At 35.6% G+C, this 19,759-nt stretch overlaps 1 protein-coding gene across 1 annotated transcript; it reads right to left on the bottom strand.

Annotated features, from left to right (window-relative positions):
• Positions 1-3,758: 3,758 nt before the first annotated feature.
• On the bottom strand, positions 3,759-8,173 carry LOC145047103 (uncharacterized). Its single transcript, XM_078995348.1, has 15 exons — positions 8,109-8,173; positions 7,950-8,025; positions 7,839-7,900; positions 7,257-7,321; positions 6,379-6,536; positions 5,936-6,206; positions 5,750-5,843; positions 5,505-5,632; positions 5,340-5,424; positions 5,115-5,250; positions 4,843-5,039; positions 4,624-4,744; positions 4,335-4,514; positions 4,091-4,165; positions 3,759-3,986 (listed from the first exon to the last, which is right to left on the bottom strand). Exons 1-15 carry the CDS (start codon positions 8,171-8,173, stop codon positions 3,759-3,761), a joined length of 1,941 nt encoding a protein of 646 aa, XP_078851474.1.
• Between the last annotated feature and the right edge of the window lie 11,586 nt (positions 8,174-19,759).

Raw genomic sequence — 19,759 nt, 5'->3', positions numbered from 1 at the left:
TATGTATGTATATAACATATTCAAGTAAATATATTATATTAATTTTAACTACATACAAAAAGTTTTAGAAAAACACAAAAAACAGAGCGTAAACTCTTTACCAATCGATAACATACATTCAATACTGGGAAAGAGGACCGATAGATGAACAGAACATAAGTTTTTTATTGTTGTTATGATCGTATTTTTGCAATTAACAAAGCAATCGAGAATCATAGGCATAAATATACACAATCAGAACCGCAATTGATAATAAGAAAGTTACTTGGCGAGGGCATTTTTGTCCATTCAAGTTAATTATAAATTCTTACTTAATTATAAAGTTAATTGGCGAGGGCATTTTTGTTCACAATTGAAGATAACATCTTCAATGATTGAGTTACAGAATTTCTGTCGTCAATGTCGTTAATAGAGCATATAACGAAAATTGATTAAAGCATATCAAGTTCAGGAAAAACAAAAAACAGGGAATCGGATAAAAATAACAAACTTACAAATGATTGTTATGGACGATTGAAGAATGATTCTTGATTGCAGGAACACAATGTGTCGATGATGCTTGATTGCTGAAGTGTCGATGATGGTTGATTGCTGGAACACGATGCAGTAAATTATGAATCTTATTCGTATGTTTCAATTATATATTGAACATAATAAAATCCAATCGACCCAACAATGAAACTTAAATGTAATTGATACGATTGATATTGATACCATAAAAAGATGTAGTTAATCGGGCATATAACTAAAATTGATTCAAAAGTACATTGGATTTCCATCCATAATCGGAATTGCACATTGAAATTACCATATTTTAATAATGCCATATATTTCGATTATTAATCAAAGATTGTAATAATACGTGAAACCAATCAGAGGTAAAAATGCGATTTTATATATGCTAAGAACGTGAATTTTTGTTAGGACACAAGTCAAACTTTTGCAGTTGGTGTACTTTCAAATTTCAATCTTCGTTTTCAAATTTCCTTTTCAAATTTCATTTTTATTATTCTGATTTATTTGAAGTAATTTAGAATTATAATTTATAATACCTGTATAAAAAAACCAAGAGTTTGCATACGTTGATGGGATTACATATTAGTGGTATGTTCTTTATTGATCTGACAGATATATGTTCTTTTGGGCTTAATTTATTACATCACAAGGAATCCCATGGCGAGGGCATTTTCGTCCTTAGCATATATAAATGTTGTTATGTGGATTATTTTGTAGTTTGTAGTGTTTAAGAAACAGGAACATATGAGTAAGTTGTGAATGATCCTGTTGAATATCAATGATCTGGTACCATTATACTCTTTTGCAACCTGTTTTATTACTATTTTCCTCCATTTTAGTCATATATTATATATTTTTATCATCTTTCTAATTTTCTTTCTAATTCTTTTCCAGCAGCAAGCAACCCAATCACTTCACACTTTATGGTCTGCACCTTTTCGTTTCATTGTTGCTTTGGTTCTTCTCTACCGACAACTTGGTGTTGCTTCAGTCCTTGGTGCATTATTGCTAGATCTCATGTTCCCCATACAGGTACTATCACTCATACATACATACATACATAAATACATACATATAACTTGTAATTTGTCATGAGGGCTAATTCCTCTTGCAGGGTCCAAGCATCCTTTTTTATATCTGGATTCAAATGATTATTCCACCTGAAACATTACAAATTTAAACAATTTTTGTAAAGAAAGTCAGGAAAAATACATTCAAGATGTAATTCTTTCATTTTACCTTTTGCAACACTGTTTCCGAATACGACCTGGTGTACTTTCAAATTTCAATCTTCATTTTCAAATTTCCTTTTCAAATTTCATTTTTATTATTCGGATTTATTTGAAGTAATTTAGAATTATAATACCTGTATAAAAAAACCAAGAGTTTGCATACGTTGATAGGATTACATATTAGTGGTATGTGCTTTATTGATCTGACAGATATATGTTCTTTTGGGCTTAATTTATTACATCACAAGGAATCCCATGGCGAGGGCATTTTCGTCCTTAGCATATATAAATGTTGTTATGTGGATTATTTTGTAGTTTGTAGAGCTTAAGAAACAGGAACATATGAGTAAGTTGTGAATGATTCTGTTCAGTATCAATGATCTGGTACCATTATACTCTTTGTAAGGGAAGAACACAGAAAGTCACAAAATATATACCATTGCTCTGAAATTACTAATATGTCAGTATCAAAGAATGAGCATTATTTTTAACAGGTTGTTCTAATTACCGTTCTACCCTTTGAACCTGGAGAATGATTAATTAATATGCCATGCATTGTTTGTTGCTGTTGCGTGTTGAATATTATAACAATCAATAAACAATTTTAATGGAATTTAAATGATTGAAATTTTAGAGCTGATCAAAAGAATTGACAAAGGGCAAAATTGACATCTGATGCATTGTTTCTTCCTTGACTGCGTGTTCAATATTAAGATTAAGAAATCTCATTTGACAGGTTGATTACAATTTTTTTTTTAATACATTACAAATTAATACATTACCAATATGTCCATGTTGAAGAGCATTTTCAGAGATGTCCATTGCCGATCAGGTTCTTTTTTAAAAGGTATTTTGTTTGTGAAATAAGATTTGCATTATATGTTTGGTGTTAATTGTTTATATTAGTTTGGAATAATGAACAATAATGTTCATTCTTACACTGAATTATGGTTCCAGATTAGAACATGGAGATGGCTATACTCCGCTGATGAGGCAATCACTTTAGTTTGCAGAAGTTTTAGAATAATTAGGAAAGGTAATGTTAGATGCAGAGAATTGTTGGTTATATCTAGCTGGGGGTATATTGGTAAATTCTATTTTTCCATGTTTTGTTGTAGGTTTAGCTGGTGTTATGAAGGAAGAAATGACAGACGGGAAGACAAACATCTAGATTTGTAATCAATGGCTGATTGATTGTTTATTGATAAGTAGTTTTATAGTTTGGTTATTGTTTTCTTATGTTTCTAGTCACTGTGCTTAGCACACCTAGGCTACCAGGGGATAATGGTTTCGCAAGCCTTAAATGTTCACTGATAAATGTAGGTAAAAACATACTCGGCTCTCACTCAATGGTCAAGTTGATCTCTCCTTTGATCATTTTCCTTAAATGTTCACTAATAAAGGAAACAAAGTTTATATCTTAATCTTAATAGTTTAATAAAGATTTATAATTCTTTCACCCGTGCTTTCCACGGGTTGTAACCTAGTTTTTTATAAATAAAGTATACTGGAATATTATAACACGAAAATGAAAAGTAGAATGTTATATTTTTGTAATTTTTTTATATTTTATTGCAAATATATTGGTAAAAAAATCTGTAAAAACATAATGGTTTCCTTCAGTTAAAGTATTAATAGACACACATAATTGAAAAGAAGATTGATCTAATTACAACCATAACCCAAAAAATAGTTTTTTATAGTGAATGAGATACTGCTGAATGTGATACATGAAGATAGAAACAACACAGGTTTTAGATTTATGTTGGTTGCTTCTTTTACACATAAATACACAAACATATATGCCACACATTTGTTAAAAGAAGATTAGTCTAATTATAATGATAACCATAAAATCATAATCGTATTAAAATATAGAATACCAACGAAAATAAAGCAAGAAGTATCAATGTTTGAACACTGGACACCAGAAAGAGCAATACTGTGAAAGAGAATCCAAAAAAAATCCAAATTCAAGAACATTGTTGATTAAAAAAGGACAATCTGAAATTACTTTTCAAGCTTTGGTATTAATAGACCTGTGTTGCCATCAACTTTGGAATTCAATCGAGGGACCTTGGTGGATGAATTCACATTATCATAATCATCAACATCAATGGTATCTCCAACATTTCGTTTTTTTACTATTGTTGGGGAATTACACTTGAACAGACTTGTAGCTTCAAATTTGCCAGCCATTGTTGGGGTCAAATTATCACCTGTTTGCGATATCGCATCCTTACAACAAAATGTTGTAAATAGGTTTAGTAATAAAATATTAACAAAAAGTAATTTTTAAAATAGATTATATAAAATTAAATAATGTAAATTTATAATATAACCTTTAATGACTTCGTTTCGTTGGATACTTCATGAGATGCGATTTCTGTATCATCATAATTTGCAGGACTACCTGCCTGATTCAGAAATTTAAATATTTATATAATTTGTGGGACATATTTCTCAATCAATATATATTTACAATTTATTAGTGAAGATCATTAAAGAAAAATATGGATCATTAAAGAAAAATATGGATCATAAAATATAATATTAAAAAAATAAATAAGAATAATATATAAATACCTCGACAGCTAACTTTTTTTCCAAAGCATCGATAACGTTACTATCAACCGTATAGCCAAGTATCCCAAACCGATTGTAGTTATTGGATACGTTAAAACTATTAACATCTATCTTAAAAGCCATCTTTTTATGCTCCAGACATTTGAGGTCATACGGATATAATCTTGGATTATCCCCAGCCTGGAATAAATGTGTTATATAATATATTTATGTTTAAAAGCACATTAATATTAAGAAAATACAATAAATAACAGCAATTAAGAAAACAAAAATTATAATTATGTTATACCTGTTTGATTTGATCTATAAGACCACGTGCGCGTTTTTTGACAAGTCTATAAGCATCTCTATCAAAGAGAGTTAGAGTGATTGTTCCAGAATCATCTTGCACACGAATAGGTATTTTATACCTATAAAAAATTTCCCACATAAATAAACATTAAATATGTTTAATGGTTAATAATTTAGTTAAGTTGTTAAGTTGATATTTTATTAAATGTAAAAAAACCTTGGAACGGAAGAGATCTTCTTATTTTTACAATTATGACCATTGCATTTTAAAACGACACTTGCATCACCACTATCTGGACCGTTGAACACATCTTCTGTTTCAACTTTCTTTCCACAGTTTGTACACGCATCATAATACCAATCAATATCTTGGCGAATACCATAAATGGTCCCGACAATGATATATTTGCCGACCTAAAAAACTTATAATTTTATTATGTGTTAAATAGAAAACAATATAACATCAATACAGATAAAATATTCACATACCTCTTGTGATTCTATCAAATCGACAACATTTTTAACTTTGTAATTATTCAAGAAGTCATCAGATTCCGAATATGATTTAGAGCTTTCAACAGTCAAAGAAGCAGAAGGGTTTTGAAGTCCTCGTAATCCAACCAATCTGTTTTTAATTTAGGAGTTTAAAAATAAAATTATTAAATCATTAAATAGAAACAAAAAAACGATGAATTTTTAAAAATGTTTTGTTACCCATCTGTGAAGGTAACAATTTCGGGAAGATTAGCATTTATGAACATCCGTGTTTGTTCATAATAACTGTTAACAGAAGGTGGTGCTGATGAAACAAAATAAAATAGTCAATAGAATGAGTAATATAAAAGACTAAAATAAGGTTGATTTGTATAAAAAATATACCGTTATAGACATTAATTCTTGCAAATTGCAAAAGGACAATCACATGACCAACTTGTTTATGAGCTTCAAGATAAGAAATTAACTGGTATGCAATATCTCCAAACAATGTAACGTTAACCTGCAAACCTCTGCAAATATAATAATGGTTAAATGAATATATAATACTAAAATTGTACATGCAAGTTGTAAAGTAATGAATGTAATATATAAGATATAAGATATAATATAAAAAAAGTTTTCGTTACTCTAAGTTTCTGATTTGTAAAGGCAACCTATGTAGAGATTTGCTGACATCACGGGAATCAAGCTTTCCTAATGAAACAACTTCACCAATAATATCTAGAAAATGATAATACAAAATGTCAAAATGATGTGAAATTAAAGAATTAAAGAATTAAATATAATATACAATCAATAAGGAGGGAAATTACCAATTGATTCATTAGAGGTAGCTGTTGCAGAGATAATTGTTTCATAAGAAACAAAAGAAAATCCATATGTTGTTTTGGATTGAAAGTGTAGACACTCGTTAACAGTTGTTCTTCCATGCAAATTTAACTTGGAGGTTACATCACTTATTTTAAAAGTGTATTTGTTAGGAGCGATAGTGGGGGATCGGATGTAAACAGCTTGATCTTCTTTCAGTTTGGACTCAAACCTTTGAAAATCTCTTGGATACACACTTGCTCGGATTTTTGTACACTATTCACATAGGGTAAGAATATTATATAATGTTAAAAAGGGAATCTTTAATAAATATAAATTGTTCACAATTGAAGATAACATCTTCAATGATTGAGTTTGAATAATATTATTGGAATGATCAAATAAAAAAAATGGTTTTGAATAATGGTATTAGAATAGTAGATTTTACCATTTCATCCATGAGTATCATCTCAATTGATCTGACAATAGTGGGGTTGCCATCTGAAAGCGATTTCCACAGCCGGATGATAGACACTTTTAGTGTGTAATCATCCTTCATATTGTCCAAGTCTTTAATCAAAGTGATCTTTCTTTCTGCCATTGTCACTATAACAAAAAAGTACACAAAATAATTAGAATTATGTGTATGGAGTACTAATAATATATGAACAAATTGAATAATACAATATGGTTATATTGAAACATTCATACAAAGAAAACAAAATCTAAAAGAAACATGCTAACAGAATCCGAATGAAACATGGTAACATAAACTATATACCCCTATACAACATTCATACTTAAAAATAATAATGATAAGTGAAACAAAGTAGGGGTAAAACCGGTAATTAAAAGTGAAACAAAGAATTGTAACAAAGAAGGGGTAAACCCAGTTTCTTTCAGAAACATGGTAAAACAAACTATATACCCCTATATAATTGGCAAGGGCATTTTCGTCCATTGGACTTAATTATAACATGAAAAATAAAACTACAATGCCTTTATATGTATTTTTTTCAAATTTTATTGCATATATATTGTTAATAAAAGTGTTGATATAAATATACAGTCGCATAACAAATGTTTAAATTTGAGAAACTGATTTAGATAGCAGGAACATAAATTCTTAATCTGAATGTTAATATCTTAATCTTATCTTAATCTTAATAAATCTTAATCTTAATCTTAATAAATTAGTAACATAAAGTTAATTGGCGAGGGCATTTTTGTCCATTGTACTTAATTATAAATTCTTACTTAATGCTGTCATATTCAGATTCAAGCATATTCATACAAAAAACAGTGATTCAAGCATATCAAACCGACCATAAAGTCCCTGTTGAATGTCCATATTCAGTGTAAGAATGAACATTATTGTTTTAAATTCCAAACTAATATAAACAATTAACACCAAACATATAATGCAAATCTTATTTCACAAAGTCGGATTTTTGTACACTATTCACAAAACACATTCATATTCATACAAAAAAATAAATAAATGCTGTCATATTCAGATTGAAGCATATTCATACAAAAAACAATGATTCAAGCATATCAAACCGACCATAAAGTCCCTGTTGAATGTCCATATTCAGTTTACTGTGCTTAATACTATGCTTAATGAATGCTATCATATTCAGATTACTGTGTTTAATGTACTTAACCGAGCATATAATGAAAATTGATTCAAGCATATGAAGTTCAGAAAAAACAAAAAACAGAGCGTAAAATGTTTACCAATCGATAACGTACATTCAATACTCAGATACAGGACCGATAGACGAACAGAACATAAGTTTTTTTTTTATAGTTGTTATGATCGTATTATTGCAATTAACACAGCAATCGAGAATCATGGGCATACATATACACAATCAGAACCATAATCGATAATAAGAAACTTACAGAATTACTGGCTTTAATGTCCTTAATCGACCATATAACGAAGATTCATTCAAGAATATCAACTTCAGAATAAACAAAAAACTGAGAATTGGATAAAAATAAGAAACTTACAGAATGATTGTTATGGCCGATTGAAGAATGATTATTGATTCGTGGAAGACAATGCAGTAAAGAATAATTGTTATTCCTATGTTTGAATTATATTATATATTGAACATAATAAGATGAAATCGAAATAATAATGAAAATTGATACGATTGATCTTTATACCATAAAAAGATGCATTTAATCGGCCATATAACAAAAATTGATTGAATATTGCATTCGATTTCCATCTATATTCGGATTTGCACATTGAAATTGCCATATTCAGATTGTGAAATTCCAATTTAAATTAAGATTCTGAATCCGATTCTCATGATACGTGATACGTAATACCAAGGATGGGTATAATTGGGAATTTACATTGGGAGGAAATCGATTTTTGAATGACACGTGGATGACCGGTTTTGTTTATTAGTAAGGGAGATACCAATATTATCCAAGGCCGAGGAGTCACCAATCTTATCCGAAGGGTACGCCCAGCGTACCTAGGAGTAATCCCCGTGTACAGCTGCATTGCTCGGTCCAGCTTCTTCCACATCGCTCCACCGAGACTTCGCCATCTGGAAGTCTGATCCGAAGCGTACGCCCAACGTAGGGCTTAGTACGCCCAGCGTACTCCGAAATTGCGCCCAACATAACCCCGAATTTGAGCCCCTATAAATAGCATGCGAAGGCAGCCGATTTCTTTTGCTCAAACTCTTCTCTCTCTCTCTCTCTCTCGCATTTTTACCCCGTTTTACGTGCAAGAAATATCCCGAAGCCCCGGTATCATTCCTGAGCCTCGAAGCAAGTCCCGAAGCCCCGAAGATCCCGAGAAGTGCAATTCCCGAGCCGAAGCTCTGCCCGCGAGAAGCTCGATTTTTGTGAAGATCTTCGAGATCTACCGAAGAATACTACTTCTACAATTCGTAGTGTTGTCCGATCATCTCTAATCAAGTGAGTGTGTAGTTACTTTCTTCTAACGCATAATTATGAAGTATTTTATATAAAATACGTGTTATGTGTATATTTTGTTGTTATATGTGTGAATGTATATTCACTTTCTTCTATCTCATAGATATGATTTGTTCTCTATGAAATACGTGTTATGTGTATGTGTCTCATCTGTTGTTTGGAAAATGTATTGAATGAGAATGCTATACAGGTTTTAAACTACGTATAAAAATATATATTTTTATCTACTAATATGTTGGGTAGAACATGGGTAGATAGATGATGTGTGATAAACAAATGAGAGGCCTCGTTGTTATTGTTGACCTAGTCATCTAGCGAAGTATAGACAATGACCACTGACTCTTTCTAGACAGTCCAGTGGAACGCTAGCAGGTTCATAACCTGTAAGTGTTGTGAACGATGTGTTCACCGATGTACTCTATCCCCCTCATGGTTGCCTTTAGGACATCTATTGTTGAGGAAACCCCTTAGCAGTAATGTCCGTACCGATGAAAATCCTAGATTAGGTCCCTTGAGATAAATGTTGTTTAGGGACGTAAAGTGAGGATAACGGGAATGGGTAATCAGGTTATTGTTGGTTGGTGAAATTAAACTAAATTATTTATTGTGGGTTGAAAACCCAATATGCTCACCAGACTCCCAAGCCTGACCCACTCAGTTTTAATTGTATTACAGGAAGTGGCACAAGGGCATAAGATGGATGAATCATCAAGTTGTTTTGTTTATAAGTTTGTATATGTATATATTCGTTGAATGACTTGTAATGTTATCGTTTATGCTTTACGGTCTGTATCAGAACATGACATCCCGAGTTTTGATTATATAATGAAAATACATTTCTTTATGAAATGCTTTGGTAAATATTATTTTATCATACTTTGTTTTTGGGAACAAATTCCGCAACTCTTTCAATTCAAAAGGATTTACTCTGAAATTATTTTAAAAGCATAAATGAAACCTGTCTTTTCTGGCCGTGATTTTGGGGATGTCACAATTGGCAGGCTACTAATGGAGATTCATTCATAATTTCTCCAAGATAGTGGTACAATTGACCCGGTTGACGAAGAAAGTCGTGGTCTTTCGCTAGGGTACTGAGCAGCAGACATCATTCGAGACTTTGAGGCAGAGGCTATGTGAGGCACCGGTCCTAGCCCTACCAGAGGGCGTAGAGGATTTTTTGGTATAGTGTGATGCATCTATTTTGGGTTTGGGTTTGGTATTGATGCATATAGGGCATGCTATCGCCTACACCTCGAGCCAGCTGAAGCCTCATGAGGCGAACTACCCGACGCATGACTTGGAGTCGAGGGCAGTTGTCTTCGCCCTCAAGATTTAGCGACACTACCTTTATGGTGTCCAATGTACCATATACATGAACCACAAGAGTTTGAGGTACCTCATGGATCAACCAAATCCGAACATCAAGTAGCGTCAGTGGCTAGACGTGGTGAAGGATTACGATTGTGGGATCCTCTTCCAACCGGGGAAGGCCAACGTTGTGGTCGATGCGCTTCATCGCAAGGTAGCCCCGATTAGAGATATTTTCTTGAGAATGACAGTGGTGACTCCACTTTTGGATCGGATTCGAGAGGCGCAAGTTGAGGGTATGAAGGAGGAGAACCGGAAGTGCGAGCGGATCATAGGTCAGGTGGCCTCGTTTGACTATGAAAGTCGTGGGCTGCTGACCCTACATGGTAGGGTCTGGGTGTATTTACTGGGGAGGTATACGATGGATTTTGATGGATGAGGCCCACAAATCCAGGTTTTCTATCTATCCCGGGGCGACGAAGATGTACACAGATCTTCATCCTGACTAATGGTGGCCCTGTATGAAGCAGGATGTAGCACGGTACGTCGAGAGATGCCTGACCTTTAGTAAGGTCAATACCGAGCAACATAGGCCTCACGACAAGACACGACTGTTAGATATCCTTATGTGGAAATGAGAAGACATTACTATGGATTTTATTACGAAGCTTCTTAGGACCATACGTGGAGTGGATTCGATTTGGGTCATCGTGGATCAGTTGACTAAGAGTGCGCACTTCATACCGATCCAGGACAACATTTTGGTCGGGAAGCTGGCAGACATCTACATTCGAGATGTAGTAGCCCGACACAGAGTGCCAGTCCCCATGATTTCAGACAGAAACATGCGGTTCACTTCCAGATTATGGAAGAAGTTTCACACCGAGTTGTGTACGCGTCTGCACTTCAGCACCGCTTTTCACCCGTAGACGGATGGTCAGAGTGAGAGGACCACCCAGACCCTGAAGAATATGTTGCTGGAATGCGTTTTAGACTTTGGTGGTAGCTGGGATACCTACCTTCCCTTGGCAGAGTTTTCCTACAATAATAGCTATCACGCGAGTATCAACCGTCCTCCCTTTGAGATGCTATATGGAAGGAAGTGCATAACCTCGATATGCTAGGGTGAGGTTGGGCAGAGGGTCATCGGGAGTACCGACGTGGTGCTCAAGACGACAGAGAGGATCCAGCAGGTCCGGAGCAGGCTTCAGACTGCTCATAGTCGGCAGAAGAGTTATGCCGACAAGTGTCGTTCGGACCTAGAGTTCCAGGTGGGGGATATGGTCCTCCTAAAGGTCTCACCTTGGAAAGGTGTCATATGGTTCGGGAAGAGGGGAAAATTGGGCCCCAGGTACATTGGGCTTGTCAGGGTTGCAGCCCGGTTGGGCAAGGTGGCGTATAGGCTTTATCCGTTGGTCAAGCTTAGTCATATTCACAATACCTTTCACATCTCCCAGCTGTGGAAGTGTCTGGTAGACGACTTTGCAGTGGTGCATCTAGAGGATATTCAGGTGGATGGCATCCTAAACTACATCAAGCGACCAATATCTATCCTCGACAGGAAGTCGAAGGATCTGAGGAATAAGAGGGTCGAGTTGGTGAAGGTGCAACGGCATCACCGCAAGAGCTCCGAATGGACTTGGGAGCCGGAGGACGAGATGAGGGAGCACTACCCTGAGATTTTTCCAGACGCAATAGCAAACTTTGAGGACAAATTCTAAAATAAGTGGGGGGAGATTTGTTGCGCCCGGTTCCTGGTACATATTTTAAATATGAAATTTTGCACTTTTACTCTGGGACTCGGGGAGTTGGGGGCTCCTACAAGTCTATGGATAAAATTTTAGAAGGAAAAATGAAAATAATTAAAGTTGGTGAACAAAAGGGATAGGTGGTGATGATGACTAAAATTAAGTAGCTTTGAAATTTTGAATATTGCTTCTAATTCTTACGTTTGACCAACTACAAGTCTATAACATATAATATATTTATAAAAATATGAGATTTATAATAAATAATATATAATTAAATGGTTCATATTCGAGTCATCTTCGAGTTGAAAGTTTTAAACTTAACACCACCCGTTTAATTACCGTGTCGTGTCGTGTCAACCCGTTTACATAAACGTGTCGAATCATTGACCCAAACCCACTAATTTTGTGTCGGGTTTTCATGTCGTGTCATATATTGACAGGTCTAGTAACAGTAATAGAAGAGCTTTATTATCGAGATTTTGACTCCATTCAGTTGAATGTGTTGGAAGCTTAAGATTGTTGCATTGGGACTTTTCTAGCCATGCAACAGCTTAAAGTCAATGACTTTATGGAATAAGACATCTTAGAATGGTCAAATTTGTGGTTGGGATAGTTGTCTTAAGGGATTAAGACAAAAAGTTGGTAAAAGTGGGAAGAGACGGAGTACGTAATGCGTACTCCAGGCTACGCCCCGTGTAGTCAGTTCCGACCCCGACCATACGTTGTTCGAGCAGTACGCCCAACGTACTCGTATAGCTCCCGGTTCCTGGTATGTATTTTAAATATGAAATTTTGCACTTTTACTATGGGACCCAGCAAGTTGGAGGCCCCAACTCGTTCACTCAAGGTGAAACTTGGACGCAGGTAGAAGGACCTACTCACCGAGTCGAATGCTCTGACTCGACGAGTAGGCCTGTCTGGATGAAGCCCTAATTTTAAGGGTTTGCACCCTATTTAAACAACTTATAGGGTCCTCTTTACAGACTCCAACATCCTCAGACCATCCTTACGAAACCTTAATCGTATTTTGAGTGTTCTTGAGCTCTTTATGCCATTTTATGTATGTTAAAAGCTTGAGAAGAAATAGGAGGCTTGGGAGATCAAGAGAAGGCAAGTAGATCCATAAGTTTTGGCACATTTCCTGGTTGTTTAAGGTAACTGTTTCAACCTTGACCATTTATCTCTTAGATCTCTAGTTAGGGAAAGTTTCTACCTTTTTCTAAGCTTTAGTAGAACCATTTTCGGGATTTTGTGGTTTTAAGGGGTGATAGGTGCATTTTATGCACCTATTTTGCATGTTTATTTCCATCCTTTCATAGCATTCTACTTCATAATTCTTTCATTTATTTGATTATTAGGGCAATTGCATACTTTATCAAGAATGTCTGGTACTTCACTATTTTTGATTTATTTCTCATGAATTATGGAGCATGGAGCTTGGATGCGTGGAGCATGAAACTTGGAGCATGAAGAGAAGATGAACCGATCATGCAACAAAGAGAACAAGAAGACGGGACCTGAGTCATTGTGCATTATCATCATAGTAAAGGACTACGTTTGAAGCACGACTCATGTCACACCGACACGGGTCGTGTTTGTCCTTTATCATATTATATTTGAGCAACCTGACTCGTGGTGAAGCTAGACTGAAGATGGAGCCAACAGTGAAGACTTGTTTGATTTTTAGCAAAAATCATGGGTCATGCCAAAAACACATGGTCAGGACAAATGGCTATGCAAAAAACGCATGGGCAAAAGGCAAGACCATGATAAAATTGCATGACCTTATGGCAAGCCACGTGAACTTTAATTAAAAGAGGAAAAGACGTCATTTGAAGGGAAGAACGGTTTCTGGGAGTAGTTTGGGTGATATTTGGCGATTATAGGATACTTTTTGGAGTTTTAAAGAAGACCTAATCATTGAAAACACTTTGGATTTCATTTTGCAAGGATTAAACATGTCAATTTCATCTTTATTCTTGTTTGATTTCTTCTTAGCCATGTATGGCTAAGAAACCCTAGTTTCTAGTTCTTGTTCAAAACATGTTGATTGCTTGACTTGAAGCATATGATTTTATGTTTAATTTGTGATTCTATTTTGGTGATTATGTTTTTTTTTTTACACTAGAACCCTTAACTTTGATTTATGTTTGATTGGCCACTTTCATAAATTGAACTTTTTTGTAGTTAATTAACTTTTTGGACACTTAATCGTTCTATTAAGTTGAGAATTGGTAACAAGCAATAAGTTTTCTTATTGTAAAACATATATCACTTGTTTTCACACTTCCGAGCGTATGAGAAGAAGTGAACATTGTTAGGAAGCTTGTACAAAACTTAATGCAGTTTTTTAATACAATCTAAGAGCGTGTTTAGGTTAAATTAGTGAAGCTAGGTCTATTCAAAGAGCGTATTTTGGTTAGACAATTTGACAAGCGAGGGGTATTAGAGTGTGTTAATATCTTTCAGTACCAACTTAGAATAGCAATCTTGAATTACATCAAGTCATAATCAAGTTGAACAACAACATTGAGAACTAGAACTGGAAACACTTTTACAACTTGTTCACAAATCTATTTCATTTTGTGCATGTTTTTAAAGTAGATTGTTATTTTCATTATTTTACTTTTGCGAACAAACCCCCCCCCCACTTTTGACCAAAGTACCTTGCGTAAAAAGGTATAGGCTTTTCTCTCGTGTCTCTGTGGTTCGACCCTGCTTACCTTGTACTACTCTTTAGTGCATTAAAGTAGTGTATTTGGAGTCTGTTGTACCCCTATTATTTGTTGGGTTTGACACCCCTAACAAATTGGCGCCATTGCCGGGGACACGGTGTTACTAATTGTTTATGTCTAGATCTTTTCGTACAGGTACACCGCTTCCAATTGACTCGGAGATAGAGAAGACTACAAAGAAGCTATGAAAGCAATCAAAGCTTTGTAAAAGGCAACCGGTTTCCGGAACTTCTTCATCATCTACCCCTTCCGTTCATCAACATTTTGGAGGATATACCCCCTTAAGTATGTCAGAAACTGAAACAGAAAACCCCTCGTCATCATCTCAACCATCCTCACCCATAAATACCACCCACTCTCTTCGCCTACTCACACTACACCCACAGAAACCTCAATTCCTACTCATACCATAAGAGATAACCATGGAGGGAATCCAACCCAAACCCACCACCCGAACAAACCCTTCACCAATGGACGAGGCATGAGGTTACTCAACAACCTCTTTGCATCACCTATGCAGCAACCGCAAACCTTGAATTAAAATTCGGTCCCATCCACTTACTCCCAACCTTTAGAGGCTTAGAAAACGAAGATCCCCACAAGTTCCTCATAGAGTTCCATGTTGTATGTGTTGGCATGAAACCATACAATGTCACGGAGAACCAAATTAAGCTTAGGGCATTCCCCTTTGCAGTGCAAGACTCGTCAAAAGATTGGCTTTATGACCTCCCACAGGGGACGGTCAACACATGGGTAGATATTGCATGCCTCTTCTTAGACAAATACTTCCCAGAAATGAAAGCCTCGGCCCTAAGAAGAGAGATAATTGGGATCAAACAACACAAGCAAGAAGCCTTTCATACATATTGGGTGAAAGACTCCAACTTTCGTATTTCTGAAAGACCCAAACTTTCATACTTCACAATATTATTACATAAAAGCAATATTTTACATTGATAAAGAGGTTACAAACTACTGGATACAAACCGACTATTACAAAGTGTTATATATTACATAACTACACAGGATATTGTAATTTATACAAACCTAAACTGAAGTACAAAAGTACTATTACAAACTATTCTAAATCTTCGAACAGTATACGATCATACTGATTACTTATCTCATGCAATTGTTAAACATTGATATGGTAAGCGGTGACGCTTAGTGAGTTCAATAATAGATACAATATAACGTTATGCCATGTATATACTTCATTATGGCAGAAGCAAAGAAAAACAAGGAACATCAAAGGTATATGTGAATCATGTGTTAAGCTTTCCATATCAATCAGTGACTTGATTCAAAGATATACAACCAATGAGACGTAACAATTTCCATACTTGATATACATCAATAAAACTTCTGCCCAAATGGCACAGAAGACATAAGATTTCTGATTAACATCTTGGTAGATTTCAGACTTATAGCCCTGTCTAACCATTTGCCAATGCCATAGAATAGAAGTCATTCTATTATGGAGACATGGTCTACATGGCCAGAGGCTATGTACCAGTACCAATGTGAATCTAATTCCTTTCACTAATCACATGGTCAAAGGTATTACTTTTGCTATAAAAATAGCGAATAAAATAACACGGGAAAATAACCCGGAATAATAACACTGAAAAGCACATAGCATATATAACACATAACATACAATTGTGCCTATATATTGAACTCACCTTGATTAACCGGGGGTCAAAATAGTTATTTGGGCAGCACTTCGGCTTTAAATATGACTTTCTATGTTGAAAATCGGGAGCTTAATTGAAAACGGGGCTCTGCGAAGGTAGGGCTTCTAAACCAAGATAAATTTTTCGGGCTTCTTGGGAACTTCGAGACGTGTTTCGGGTGCTAAAATTGATATCGGGGTTTCGGGGGAAGTCAAAATAGCAAAAATATATGTTTAGGGGTGGAAAATGGAAAGTTTCTAAAATTACCCGGGAGATTTCGCACCTCCCTTGTATAGTGGAGAGCCTCGGATCCGAGGCAAGGAGAAAGAAGCATGTGGCAGCTTCGGATGCGAGGGGAGGTAGGTGGCGATGCGAGGGCGAGACAGCAGCGAGGCTCAGATGAGAGGTGTCAGATTGGACGCGCGTCGCCTTCGGATTGGTCCAACATTTCGGACACCTATGTGACACGCATCGCTCCTCGAACGTGCCACAAATCCGATGACGCGGCTGCTTCGGATGAGGGACGTGGCCAATTGCGGACCATGCATGCGAGGAGGGCGACGTGGTTGAAGCTGAGCCCTGCGATTCTTCTCGGTTTTCACATTTATTTCGATTTTTGTGCCCTGAACTTCTAAAATCCATAGCTTTCGCATACGGGCTTGTTTTCGACGTTCTTTATATGCACGCGTAGGCGGTAATATATTATACAACTTTCGTTTAGACTTTGTCAGCTAACTTTGACTTTATTTTTAATATTATTATTTTTAACAGAACGAGACATGAAAATAATTTAAAAATTCATAACTTCTTCATCTGACGTTCGTTTTTGCCAGATTTTTTACCGTTGTACTACAAATAACGAGACATTCGATTCTTGTTTAGGTTGTATCGGCTTAATATCGCTCGATCTAAAATTCGAGTTTTTAGCTGTCTACTACAAATCCGAAACTTAGAAAAATCATAACTTCGTCATACGAAGTCAGATTTTGACGTTCTTTTTATCGAACTTATCTGTTTAACGAATACTACGACTTTAATTTAGATCACTAAAGCTAAAAAGTAACTCACTTTTTACGTCATTCGGTGCCGTGCCAATCTTGTCGCGGATCTTTGATTGGTCATAACTTCTTCGTTATGACTCAGATTTCGACGAGGTTTTCGCCTACAAGTTTCTAACGAGATTATCTACAATTTTCAATAATAAAATTTTACTTATTCCAAAATTTATATTTTCGTTAAATTTTACCATTTGACATTTGATTGGAATCTCATAAGACTTCCAATATTTTCAGGGTGATTCTAAACATAGTTTTACTTCATTTCTAGTAAAAACATTTGTTAGAACTCAACATTCAAATTCACATAATATTTCGTAATATTATTTATTACAAAACACGATTTCAAAACGAGTATGTTACAAATACCTCCTCCTTTTGAGGATTTCGTCCCCGAAATTACATCGATTAAAATAAATGGGGATATTTCGTTCTTATCTCATTCTTATTTTCCCAAGTATAGTTTGGGCCTCGATGGTGTTTCCACTTGACAAGCACCAACTCTACTTCTTTATTACATAGATTAGTTGTTCTTTCATTCATGATCTCTTCAGGCTCTTCGACATATCTTAACTTATTATCCAATTTCACCTCGGATAAGGGAACCGTTTCATCATACATTCTCAAGCATTTGTGCAGATAACTCACATGAAACACATCATGAATACCTGCCAAATCTTTAGGCAATTCTAAGCGGTATGCTTGCTTTCCAATTCTCTGGATGATTTTGAAAGGTCCAACAAATCTGGGACTCAACTTTCCTTTCTTCCCAAATCTCATAAGGCCTTTCCATGGGGATACCTTCAGCATTACGAAATCACCCACTTGGAATTCTATGTGTCGTATTCTCTTTTCTGTATAGGACTTTTGTCGATCTTAGGTCGCTTTCATTCTTTCTCGTACGATTTGAATCTTGTTAGTGGTGTCTTGAATCATTTCAGGGTCTCCAAGGATCTTCTGTCCTACATCACGCCAACATAATGGTGTACGGCATTTGCGACCATATAATGCTTCATATGGTGGCCTTTTGATTGCAGTGTGGTAATTGTTATTGTACAAAAATTCGACGAGCGGTAAATACTTATCCCAGTTACCACCGAACTCCAAGACACATGCACGAAGCATATCTTCCACTGTTTGGATTGTTCTCTCCGTCTTACCATCTGTCTGGGGATGATAAGTTGTACTGAGGGCAACTCGAGATCCTAATTCACATTCCATACTCGCCCAAAAGTGAGAAGTGAAGCGAGTATCGTGATCGGAAATTATCTTTAGCGGCACACCATGTCTTGCAACAATTTCATCCAAGTATACTTGTGCGTATTTCTCCATCGAAGCCGTTTCACGTATGGCGAGAAAATGTGCACTCTTAGTTAGGCGGTCAATGATTACCCAAATGCTATCATGCTGTCTAGCAGTGTTTGGTAATTTGGTAATAAAATCCATGGACAGCTCTTCCCATTTCCATACAAGAAAACTAAGGCTTTCTGGAGTTCCGTAAGGCTTTTGGTGCTCTGTTTTGAGTTGTAAACATACTAAGCATTCCTGTACATATCTTCTGATGTCTCTCTTTAATCCAGGCCACCAATAATCAGATCTTACATCATAGTACATTTTACTTGTACCAAGATGTGTTGACAGCTTACACTTATGAGCTTCATCTAAAATCTTCTGTCTTAATCAACCAATCATTGGAATCCATAGCCGATTCTTAAATAATTTTAATCCTCGTGGATCATCATAAAACATCAGTATAATGTACCATTCCTTCTTTCTTCACATTTTCTGGCTTTAAGGCCTTAACTTGCCACTTCTCTAGTTCATCAAGAATAGTGAACTTCACCGTAGTGTGAGTAATAGTATAACACATACTATTACGATAAACCTTCCTGCTAAGTGCATCTGCAACCATCTTAGCCTTTCCAGGATGGTACAAGATTTCACAGTCATAGTCTTTGATCAGCTCCATGGCTCGTTGCTGTCTCATATTCAGAGTTTGCTAACTGAATATATACTTGAGACTCTTGTGGTCGGTAAACAATTGGCATTTCGTACCAAAAAGATAATGTCTCCAAAGTTTTAGGGCAAATACCACTGCAACGAGTTCGAGATCATGGGTGGGATAATTCTTTTCATAATATTTCAGTTGTCTTGAGGCATAGGCTATCACTTTACTACGTTGCATCAACACACAACCGAGTCCCAATCTTGAAGCATCGCTATACACGAAGAAATCATCATCACCTTCTGGAAGTGATATGATGGGAGCATGAGTCAAAAGATCTTTTAAAGTTGAGAAAACGTTTTCTTGGGCTTCACCCCATTGGAACTTTGCTT

The sequence above is a fragment of the Lactuca saligna genome, chromosome 5 (assembly GCF_052625555.1).
Source record: "Lactuca saligna cultivar CGN05327 chromosome 5, ASM5262555v1, whole genome shotgun sequence".
In the NCBI taxonomy this organism is placed as follows: domain Eukaryota; kingdom Viridiplantae; phylum Streptophyta; class Magnoliopsida; order Asterales; family Asteraceae; genus Lactuca; species Lactuca saligna.
This window is presented reverse-complemented; position numbering and strand designations above follow the sequence as displayed.